General features: G+C 36.5%; 2 protein-coding genes across 2 annotated transcripts in view; one reads left to right on the top strand and one right to left on the bottom strand.

Annotated features, from left to right (window-relative positions):
* Nucleotides 1–6,620, top strand: part of LOC139123210 (QRFP-like peptide receptor) — a 47,942-nt gene extending 41,322 nt beyond the window's left edge. The window contains exons 3-4 of the mRNA XM_070689321.1: nucleotides 2,761–2,979; nucleotides 3,757–6,620. Coding sequence (XP_070545422.1) covers nucleotides 2,761–2,979; nucleotides 3,757–3,921 — 384 coding nt within the window. The 3' untranslated portion in view covers nucleotides 3,922–6,620. The remainder of the gene's footprint in view (nucleotides 1–2,760; nucleotides 2,980–3,756) is intronic.
* Nucleotides 6,621–11,051: 4,431 nt separating this feature from the next.
* LOC139122340 (uncharacterized) lies at nucleotides 11,052–12,224 on the bottom strand. Its single transcript, XM_070687735.1, has one exon. It carries the CDS (start codon nucleotides 12,222–12,224, stop codon nucleotides 11,052–11,054), a length of 1,173 nt encoding a protein of 390 aa, XP_070543836.1.
* Nucleotides 12,225–12,429: the final 205 nt, after the last annotated feature.

Raw genomic sequence — 12,429 nt, 5'->3', positions numbered from 1 at the left:
CAGCCTTACTGCTATTTGTTTATATCATTTGATACCAAAGGGATGTTTCCCCATGAAAAAATTACCACAGAGAAGACAGTATACCTGGCTAGTGTGATTTAGGATATGGGAATAAAATTTTGTGGATCTTTTGTCTGTCTATAGTGTATAGTGTTCACAAAGACGATGAAGGATATGGTCAATACACCTGATGTTGAAAAAATAATTACCGAAATCACAACTGCCTATTCAAGGGCTTTAGGAATAACTTTAAAGATAGAGATTTGGAACCTAGGAAAACCATCTCTGAACAGAAGTCTTAAAAAAGAGATGGTAGTTACCTTTCTGTCGGTACGAAAGATTTTCTCGAGCAGAAAAGTATGTATTTCAAAAGAAGCAAATACTTAGACATGGCAGGAGCAGTTTTGATGACAGTTTCAGGAGAAGTAGTCTACAGGAGGTTCAATTCTTTGTCAAAACTTATAAGGTCATTGGTGAATGACCAACCCTGAGAGACATTCAGGGAAGATTCTAAAATGTGCCTCGAAAAACAGCATTTTTCTTCTTGATGGAATAAAAGAGACTTTGACACTATTCAGAATGATGAGAGAACGAAAGTTGTAAGATAAGATTACGGTCTGATTTGCCTTTAGTTAACCATTCTTTACTTATGTAAACTTAAAATTTTGTCTCATTTAGAGTAAGAATTTACCTAATCGGTAGAATACACCCGAGCGACAGATATTCGGACTAGCAAAATTTTAAGATTACTTTCTGATCTAAGATTTTGGGGGTTCATCTAAAGCTCTTGCAGTAAAAAACATATTCACTGCCTCACTTTTTCGGTTCGAAAATTTGATTTCCCAATAGAGTTAACTCAGAGATGGTTGCTATTTTTAATTTCAATTATCGGTAGATAATAGGTAATGTGTTTCTCTAGGGCCACACTTTGTACACTAACCCCTGATTTCAATTCTGATTCGCAAAGGAAATGGTTTAGTTAGGAAATGAGGAAATGAGGAAAGTTTGAGGAAAAGTATAAGTCTTTCACTTTCGAGGTGCATACTATCTTAACATCATTTCGATACATGAATTAAACACCAGCTAAACTTTACATGTTTCGTTTCAATAATTGCTGCAAGACATTTTAGTCATAAATATCACACAATAATATCATACCAATTCCTGTCTTTAAACAACTTATTACGGAACCACGTCGATAAAACTTAGCAAGTATCATTCGGAAAGATCTTAACTCAAAGATTTATAAGATTTGTAGACTATGAAATATATGGTATCACATTGTTAAGATTTACAAATTAAACTTTTCCAGCTGCAGTAAAGCAGCTGAATAATTTTTTGCAACGCTACAAAGTGACGCCATATGAACCTAAATCACGAAGAGCGAGGAAATTTGCCTTCTTTAGCACACTAAGGTTTCTGAGAACATCAAAGTTGTATCGATTAGTCACATCCTGTATCATCGCTTGGACGAATTAATTATTTGTTTGACGCATACCTATTGGTGATACGTTATCTTCGCGCCGAAGGAGAATAGAGGATCCCTACTGTGAAGCAGACAGACGACACATACACTTCTAGCTGAAGGGATTTTGTGTACTACCTTCGACGACAACTATAAAACAGTAGACTAAATCACGGTATGCGATAGTAATGGTTAGAAATTGCATTGCATATTAATTGTCACATCAGGCGTTTAGGTATATCAGCGAGAAGGAGGCCGAGTTTCTTTCAGCAGTTGAAATGAATAAATGTATAAAGAGGTGGATATTAGTCAATCACATTCACTGATGACATCACTATTTTTGAAATATAATACGATACAAGTGATGAAAACACTAGCGAAAAATAATCCTTCACCAAAACAGAGGTTGATTGAATGTCATCCACTCATTTTGGAATTCCTCACATGAGCCTGAATCAAGTCAGAAATTCTTCAACTCTGTGAGGTAGTCCATCTTAGCCGATGGGAGTTAGATTATATGCGAACATACCACTACTTCTGCAGCTGTAGCCAGTACCCGTCTAATGTGACCCAACCTCCATAAAGCCAGCAGGGAATATTTCTTTTATGGCCCTTGAACTGTCAAAAGTCAAAATGTCAAAGTAGCAGGACATTTTACGCAAGATATTTTTAACTTGTATCATGATGATGATATTAAATAGAGTGGGTGAAACATGAAATACTCATTAAATCCATCTTAGAAAGAAATTGTGATGAGATTTGCGATTATAGTCTTATCAAAATCTATATCTATCTTTGATTAAGTAAATATAAAAGTTTAATCCTTTGGGAGGACAAGAGTAACTTCTTGATGATGCCGAGCTCTTACGGTGTAAAGTTCATGTTGCTCTTTTTTGGGAAGGTGAGATTAACTTGAATTTTTCATAACACAGTTTAATTCACTATTATCCTATCCAAACGAAACTGGGGTGAGGGTTGGGGCTAATACACCAATGTTACTAGAAACTTTCATTTCCATTAAAGTTGATTCATGGAGATGACGTCATGCCGCTACTCGTTTTGTCATTGGCTCTCTTGTCATTCTATTATCGTAATGAGGCGTTTCTGATGGTTCAACGAGGTGTAAATGTTGAATAATCTCAAGTTATGTCTTTTTCAGTTTGTAGGGCATTACATCTCTTTACCTTCAGCAGACGCATCGACAGAAAAATGAAGTCCATCACACCATACCCTTTTATTGCCACTAAGGACTCATATACCTTCAAGTTGTAATTTTTTCTTCTTTTTCTACAAAGGTGGCAAAGATGGCGGTCGTGGTTGTGATACTGTTCGCACTGTGTTGGTTGCCTCTGCACACACTTATGTTCTGGACGATATTTTACGCCGATGATATCACTGAGTCACCGGAGAAGTATCATTTGGTCCTGACGATATATTTTTGTTTTCATTGGCTGGCGATGGCTAACAGCTTCATCAATCCGTTCATCTATACCATCTATCATGAAGGATTTAGGGTATGTTACAATTTATAAATTTGGTATTATGACATGTCATACTATAAGGTTAATAAAACAGTAAACACCTAAAAAGTTTTAGGCTCGGAGCAATTACATCGAAACATTATTTAATAATTCGGTTCTAGCAAATGGCACTTGTAGAGCGATAAGATAGCGGATACCATTGTAAAAGAGTAAACTTATAAACGGATGAAGTTGAATGTCAAAATCATCCTCAATGACCACTTAACAAGAAAGTTCAAGCGACCCATATCCTTCTGACTACTAATATTAAGAAAATAATAAAAAAGAGGTAATATGAAACCTTTCTAAAATGGACGTCTCTGTGAAACTGGTAAAAATTTCTTAATTCTGACAGGAAATACAGTTTACTCTTTCTTTTTTCATCACACTCTCAACACGTGATGTCCATGATGAATTTCTCTGAATATTAACTCCGAGATGTTTTTTACATCCTACATTTCCAATATCATTGTCACCAATCTGACCAATGTGAATGTTCAACACTGGACTGGCCAAAAGTGACCTTTTTTTGCCTTGTAGCATGGTCTCTTGTGGAGGGACCGTGCTTATAGTGACAACATGCATTTGGTTTTATCGGTATTCGGGCACATTCTGTTGTATAAACACCTGGCCCACTTATTAACATACTCCAGGTCACTGTTCAGTTTGTATTCTAATTCGAATGTGGTCTTAGCTGACGTGTGCATGCGCCTTCTGTACAGACGGAGAAATATGATGATGTCATTCACTAGCTTTTAATGTATTTTGCAGACAGATTTACGTAACCTTTGCACTCTGTGTCAGCGATCCGGAAGGCAGTTGCTGTCGAGAATTAATTCATCTGCCCTGATGGAAGGAACACTAACCATTCGATCTAAGAGTACTGTTATCACAATGGAAAAAAGCAGCAGATATACATCGGGCAACCAAGACTGAGGAGCGCTGTTTTTCTATAAGAGCTCTTAATTCAAAATGATCGTTATTTCAGAGCGTTTGCATCAATGCGCAAGATTCGCATATATGTATGTATGTATGTATGTATGTATGTATGTATGTATGTATGTATGTATGTATGTATGTATGTATCATGTATGTATGTATGTATGTATGTATGTATGTATGTATGTATGTATGTATGTATTTGTGTTTGAGTGTTTATGAGTGTTTTTGTGTGTATATATAACAGTGTCTGCATTTAATGAACCATTAAAACATGTATATGTAATGCTGCATATGCATTCAAATGCCTGCATGCAACCAATATACGGACATGCGTAAGAACACAGCCTGAGCAGAGGGACTTTGGTACGGACAATAATGGATGTACTAATGTTCGTAAGTAATGAACGCATAAATGAACAAATTCTTTTACTTTTAAACGTTGTAACAAACTTTGGCTGCCATTACAGGTTTATTGTATTGATGTCTAGAAATGGATCTCAGAAAATATCGTCAGAACTTCGTAGTCAGCAGAAACAAAAACCCACCTACGATTAACACAAGCGTTATGCGAGGGCACGATGATTAACCTTAAATAAGGTCGCGCGGCGAAATTCTAGTGACCAAGAGAGGCATACGTGCCAAACCAAGTGTTTATCCGCCAAATGCTGCTTTTCTAATGATATGTTCAGAAATTTAGGGGCAAATGCAGAGTCTATAAAGACACCATCGCGAACGTACGCTTAGACAGACGCAAGATGAAAAAGGCGCGTTCACGTTACCGTTTGAACAAAAGACATTCCCACCGTTTGGCAACTTGGTACAAAGATGACTGGAAAATCATCAACCAACATTGTAAGATCAAACGAGGTTTTTGAAATTCTTGTTGTTATAATTTTAATATGTATATGTATTTCATGTTGAAATGTGCATTTAGTCTAATTTTTGAACATCTTGTTTTAAAATGGGAAACTGATAACCATCATTAAACTTGCATTTAGTACAATATTTCGGTCAGATTATTTTTAGCAAGTACGAGTTTGTTAACTAAAATTGATTTATAACACAATAGAAAATATTTAATTCAAAAATGTACCCCTCTCATAGAATTCGAAAAATGTCAGAAACGCTAAAATGCTGGAATGGATGGAAATTGTAACCACACATATCAGTTCCTATATTCAAAGCAGCAAACGGTTCAAAGGATTTGCAAGCCAGCAGAAATTACCACAAACATAGTTAATGTGCACAAGAAATACAAGTAAAACGAACAAATGTGTTTCGAAATCGTTTTATGTAATTCATAATAGGCGATGATGTGTCAGTCATCACCCTGGGAGAACTGAATTAGGCAAAAATTCAAAACTTTTCAGATACTCTTACAAAATATATATTATCTTATCATACAGTTTATTGTATTCATTTTAACATCTCTGTAGATATTGGTTTGCAAATATCTATATTTATCTTTGTCTTGATTCTTGGTTTCAATACAGATTTCGCCCACAACTTGATAGGAGTTTATGTCCATTACAACTTATATATTACGCAATGACAATATAAACAAAATATCAGTGTCGGTAAAACAATTGCAAGCATCGACATTTATTACTTGACAAATTGCACTTTCTTTGTCAACATTGCGATTATTTATGATCATAATTATAATACTTTTCTCTTTCTATTACAGAATTTTGTAGGAAATATTATAAATTAAACTTTTGAAAGAGGTACTATTAAAGGATAATCACAATTTCCCTACCATTTCTTCTATCTTTATCGATCAAAGTTTGTACAGATATGAAATCGATCGATAAGTGTTGTCCATATGCTCCCCTTTTAGTAATATCTAACACACACACTTACACACACACATACACACATTGAAGACTACAAAATTTCAATTAAGCCTGTGATGTCATGTATATTTGCATGTATAACTGAAGTTGACTACAAACTATGGATGCTCAGAAAGAATGTTGTATATCCTAGGGATATTATTTCTGTAATCGCATTTAAAAATGTGCAGGTTGGAAAATTCACAACTAAGGTTATTTCCTTCTACCTTTTACACTGTTCAATTATCTATGTAGGAGACATGCGGGCAAAATGTGCGACAACTCTAAGTACAAAGAATAAGTACACAACAATTCATACAATGACAGGGAACTTCATAGATCTTCTCTAAGATGGATCGAGGTTTGAAATGGAGACATTGTTTTTTTTTCTTTTGGATAATAAGATCATAACACAGGTGGACCGCTTTTTGCATTTATATCAAGTCACTGCTGAATGTATAAGGTAAATTGATATGCAATGTTTGCTAACATAACACATGCATTCGAAGAAAAACGTGTTTTGAATTACTCTTTGAATTGAAAAAGAAATAAAATAAAACGTTTTTAGAGGCCGGTCACGAATAATGATTTTGTTTGCCGTCCTGTCATTTTTTCGCCAATGAGACCACAGATAGCAAAAAACTCTTTGCATTTTCTTTACCAAGTTTGAAAATGTTGTCCGCTTCTTAAGTGTACTTACAGCGATTGTTGGACAGCTTTTTAAATTTCCCGGACAAAATGTTGTCCAAGCACCAAACAGACTGTGTGAACCAAAAGAAAAATTAGTTCGGATATATTGTGTTTTATCTCATTACACTACACTTACAATAAATATATAGAATATTCGTTCGTCTTATGTACTTCAATGTCTTTTTTAAGCATGATGTAACGAGCAAGGAATCGTGAGTTGAATATTGTAAATAAGCTGCAAGTGTGTTGGGAATTGTTGAGAATTAGTGTCAAGTTAAGATGGTCACTTGTAGTTAATCCAGTTTTAACGCTCGTGTGAGATTTCAAGTGACGGTTTTGTATTGTTTGAAAAGTTATCGGAAGTATAGGTGAAAAGCGTTGAAACACTAGGGAACCAGTGTAATTCTGAAATGAGATTAATAATTAATATTTCAATTATCCGACAGAATTTTTACAAATACATTTACGACATGAATCTTCTCTACAAAAGCACAATCTCTTGCGGCATCTAAACGATTATATTAAAACTCAAATGCAATTTATTGCCAAATAAACAATAATAGCGACATCGAGGATAAGTTCCAAGGCAGTATCGACTACCTACCATTCGCTTACTCTTGTGTCTTTAAAGTCGGTGAACGGCGATTTTAAAGAAATGACAAGTTTATCCGCAGGGAGTAAAAGCAATTTCTATTAAAATTTGAAGGAAGATCCCTTGAGGCTTATATGCACCTTATTTAAATTGAGTATTTGAGCAACGGATGATCCTATCTACACATCACAGATTTCATCTATGACGTTACTCGCGCGGCGGACCTTTGTCGACGCCATTCTCATTGGGGACCCTTCAGTAATTACAGTTGGGGGTGGCTGGGGGAACGGGGGTGTCACTTTTTAGAAAACTGTCCAAGGGAGAGGATCATATTTTATAAAGCTATCTTTCTTTTTTTGGGGGGGGGGGGTCACTTTTAACAGAAGCTAATTTTACGGCCAAACCTTCTATTGTCCATGTGTTTTTTCCTCAATTATAGGAAATCACCGATGAAATACATTGATTCTTTTAAATACAGACACATTGACAAGCTTCAGAAGCAAAGAAGATGCAGTGGTATCCTACATTATACAACTGAAAAAGTCAAAATTGATGAAAGACAAGAGATAAAAACATGGGCAAAAGTGTATATCAACTATCAAACGTCAGATGTTGTTAGTTTTATGTTTTATATTGGAAAAATTGTTCATAGTTCTTTCATGGACTACTAAGTGTATTGAATCAACATTTCGGAGAAATTCCAAAATCTAATTATTTCCTGTACACACACCCACTTGTAACCACCCTAGTCTAAAAAATACAGAAATGTCTACAGTCATGCGTATATAAAAACAAAGATTTACCCAGTTTTGTATTGGAAAAGAGTTGTTCATAGTTTCTTCATAGACCATCATATATAGTAGATCAACATTTCGGTTAAATTCAAAAATCCAATTTCTTGCACACACATCCACTTGTAACCACTCTATTCTAATAAAATACATTAATATCAATAATCAAATACACAGATTTACCTAGTTTTGTATTGGAAAAAAATATTCATAGTTTCCTCATAGACAACCATGTATAGTGAATCAACATTTAGCTAAAATTCCAACATGCACGTTTTTTTTATTATTATTATTATGTTTTATTTCAGGCCATAAACCCATACAGTAAAATGTACAAAAAATACAACATTACATCTAAAAAATAAAGCTAGAAAAAACTTAATAAAGAATACTCTTACAATGTTTCCAGAAACTGGACTGAAAATAAGAGTTGGAATTAACACAGCTGCGAATAACAGGGTTTTCGCTTTTCCACAACCGTTCACAAAATGCAAACAACAATTTACGGTGAAGCGAGGTAAAATTCAGAATATTTCTGCTAACAAAGTTTAAACTTATACTTGTATCACGCTTCAGATTAAATATCAATCTCAATGCATTATTGTAGGTTACTTTCAGTGAAGACATTTGTTTGACACTGTAATTAAACCAAACATTAAGACAATAAACGCTATGTAAAAAACTCTTGTAAAGAGTACACTTCACTTTATGTGAGCAATTGCCAAAATTACGTAAAATAAAATTAGCTCTAGCATAAAAACACCGCAGCTGCCGTTGCACATCAGCATCATCTGTACCTGAAGAAGACATAATATAGCCAAGATACTTTTTTGTACACACAAACTTAAGAGGTTTACCATACAGTAGTACACAGGGTATTCTCATACTGTGAGCTTTCCAGGACTTTGGGAAAATTGCCATACATTCTGTCTTTGCAGTATGAAAGATAATGTCGTGCTGATTCCCATAATGTTCACAAACGTTACTTAGTTTCTGTAATGCTTTAACCGACGGACAAATCAAGACTAAATCATCGGCATAGAACAAATGGTTAACAATGGTATTTGCCAGGTGACAACCCACACCGGCTGACTTAAGCTTACTACTTAAACCATCTACATACATGGCAAACAGCTTGGGCGAAAGGATACTACCTTGACGAACACCGTTAGTTACCCCAAAAGAATTAGAAACTGCAGATGCCCAGCGAACAAAAAAACATTGGTTACTGTACCAGTATTGTAAAATACGAATAATGAAAAGAGGTACCTTACTGTTGATCAATTTTCTAAACAAAGTCCAGTGGTTTACCCTGTCAAAAGCTTTCGTTGCGTCCATGAAACACAGATACACTGGCGAGTTATGCCTTTTATAAAAATCTACAATTTCTTTGAGCACGAAAATACACATATCAGTAGAGTGGTTACTTTTAAAACCAAATTGTAAATTGCTGGTATCTAAAAGTGAATCAATACGCGAAAGAACACAGAGCTCAAATACCTTTGAAATGGCCGTCACAATTGCAATGGGTCTATAATTATCCACAGAAGTAACATCCTTAGATTTGTCCTTCACGACGGGACAAATGATCGCATGCATTAAAGTCTCGGGTAAATATCCATGTGTAAAAAAACCAGTAAAGCATAGACTCAATAAAACGCTAAGGATTGAACTAGCATAAATAAGATGTTCAGCTGCAATACCATCATTACCCAATGCCTTTCCCTTTTCTAGCTTATTTATACACCCTTTTACTTCATTTGCAGTAACCACCATCGCATTGTGGAAACCAGTATCATTTAATGTTGATAAAACAAAATTTTTATCACGGCAGTTCGAAACGGAATTAAGCAATTTTTCATAGTGTTGTTTCCACATATGAGCTACATTCTCGTGACCAGTGCACCCACCTACACTAGTCGGAAGCGAAGATAGACAACCACGAGTTGTGTGAACAGAATGCCAAAATTTACGTGAGCCCCCTGCATCGGCTTTCTTGAAAATGGTCGCCAGATTGGCATCGGCTTTGGCTTGCTTTTCATCTCTTTTACACGCCCGTAAAGCAGATTTAAAATTTGCACGCGTTTTGCGCATAAGATCAAAAAGTGGACCATATCTAGGCTTACCATTGGAGGCCCATAACTTAAATGCATCACGAGCGGCACTGTGGAACTCTCGCACATGTTCATTCCACCCTTGAATAGCTTTAAACCCCTGACCGTCTGCTTTCGAAAGAGGGATACAGTTCTGAGCAGCTGATTTAAGACAAATAACAACATTCAAATGCAATGAGTTCAGATTGCGAAGGTGCTCAACGTTCTTACAATTAGGATCTCGACACGCAAGAGAATTGTTAGGGATTTCCACTCTACGGAGTAAAGAATCGGTTATATATTCATAGGAAGACAGATTCCTAGGCGTTGCTTTACTCCAATTTGGTTTTGCATGAGAATTGGTCACGTTCTGTCGAATTGGGTCAGTATGAACAAGCTCAATAATATCAATATTTACACAAATAAATCGAGGAAAATGATCGGATGACATACAATCATACATTATACCAATGTCAGAAATAGCATTATGCACTGCATGGGTGCTCAGAATATGATCCAACCAACCAGTAATACCATGCGCCTCACTAATAAATGTAAAGTTTTCATCGAATCTACCAAGCTTTTCAGCATCAGAGATATGCAAATTATTTTCAATACAAAAAGTATCAAGCTCACTCGCAAAAAACGTACCGAAATTGGCATTAAAATCGCCAAGAATGATAACATTCGTCGTGTCAACCTCATCAATAATACTTTTGATTTTTGCCAAATAACTCATATAACTATCATAGTTTTCTCTAGAACAGGTCGGAAGATACGCACAAACAATAAATAGCTTTCTGGAGGATGTAACTACTTCAGCACCTAAAAGTCTCGTATCGTTGAGGTATTTAATCGTGAAAATTTGTCCCAAGGACTTACGCCATCTGAAGGCAACGCCACCGAACGGCCGCCCGACGCGAATTCCACAATTTTCATTGATAGCAGAAACACCACATGCGTTAAAGTCCTTGTGAATTCTCGAAAGAAGAGGCAGTTCCGCTTCCGTCAGCCAGTGTTCTTGCACAAGAATAATATCATGATCTTTACAAAGGGTCCTAATCGCGTCAATGGATGACTTTATTCCACGGCAGTTATAAGATGAAAGACGTAATGTCATAAATTAATAATATCTGCGGACGAGGATTCCAGTTGGCCATATTGCCGGGTCACGTATTTTGTCGGCAAACTCACGAGTTGTTTCAATCAAAAATGATGCATATGTGTCATATTTGGTTTTTAATTGTTCACATTTGACTATAACTTGGCAGCGATTTTTGATGAAAGAAATAATCGCTTCTGGAGTCGTTGTAGGCGCGAATCGAGTGATAAAAAATTTGAAAGGAGGATGAGAGCGAACAGCTTTGATTGTTGATTCTTCACTAAATTTCGCAGTACCAATAACAGGCGGAGGGCGACGTTTAGAACGACGCGATACCACAGTGAACTCCTCTTCTCTATTCACGGACAGATTTTTGGATGCCTTTGTCGGTAGTCGATCAGATTGTGATGGACGTTTAGCTTTGACAGCAGGTGCACGAGATTGAACCACATCTGCATACGAGCTCGTATGAGGATCTTTGTTCAAGGAACAATGGAAGTCCAACGGCTCACAAACTGCTGGCAATTCATATCGTGCCACCTGTGAAATCACATCACTTTCAACATGTACCTTCTCAGGCTTCTTCAAACCATCAACGCAGCTTTTCACTGCAGAAATTTCTTTCCGTAACAAACCGAGTTCATTTGCAAAATCAGTCACCTCAGGCCGCACAGCAATGTCTTTCATTTGTGCCACTTCTCGCCTTAAAGACTTCAGTTCTACCATCAGAGTGGAGACGTCAATGTGGGTAGTATCAATTGGCGGTAGTTTTGCCAAATCTTTAGCTACAAAGCATGGCAGGTCTTCGTTGTCAACTTCATGGAGCAATTTCACCATATCCATCATATTATTAAATCGTTTATTCTGTCCCTGACGTTTTATCAACCTCCCTGGGTCATTACAGCATAGCTCAAAGACAGTCCGCTTGGCATATTCTACTTCGCCATCACTAAATTGGTCGCAACATAACTTCACCAGCATGTCAGTTGTTAGGACATCCATCTTATTCACAATAAAACATAAAAGTTCGTTAATTACCACACCACTGTTGGTTATCCTACTTCGTTCACTTCCTCCGTCTTCCTTACTGCCACCAAATCGTTTCTTATTGCAACCATTGCACAGATGCATGTCTCCTTGGCATAGACGAACTCGGGACGAGTACTCACCACAGTCTTCGCAGGACAGAGTCATACTGAATCACAGGTGGATGCGCCACCACGTGTACGTTCCTACACAAATTACGTAACACACTCCTCAGAAGTTCCCGGGCCCTCCACGGCAGAATTCAGACCAAATTTGGACAAATTGCTTCATAAAAAGCCTAAAATACCCGCTTTTGATCACAGCAGAACAAGCACTGACCATTCACAAACCAATTTGTCAGGTAGAACGACAA

The sequence above is a fragment of the Ptychodera flava genome, chromosome 22 (genome assembly GCF_041260155.1).
Source record: "Ptychodera flava strain L36383 chromosome 22, AS_Pfla_20210202, whole genome shotgun sequence".
NCBI classification, from domain to species: domain Eukaryota; kingdom Metazoa; phylum Hemichordata; class Enteropneusta; family Ptychoderidae; genus Ptychodera; species Ptychodera flava.
Note: the sequence above shows the minus strand (reverse complement) of the source record. Positions and strands in the feature narration are given on the sequence as shown.

Coding starts and splice junctions, on each gene's coding strand:
- LOC139122340 (XM_070687735.1), bottom strand. CDS start 12,224: ATGACTCTGTCCTGCGAAGACTGTGGTGAGTACTCGTCCCGAGTTCGT.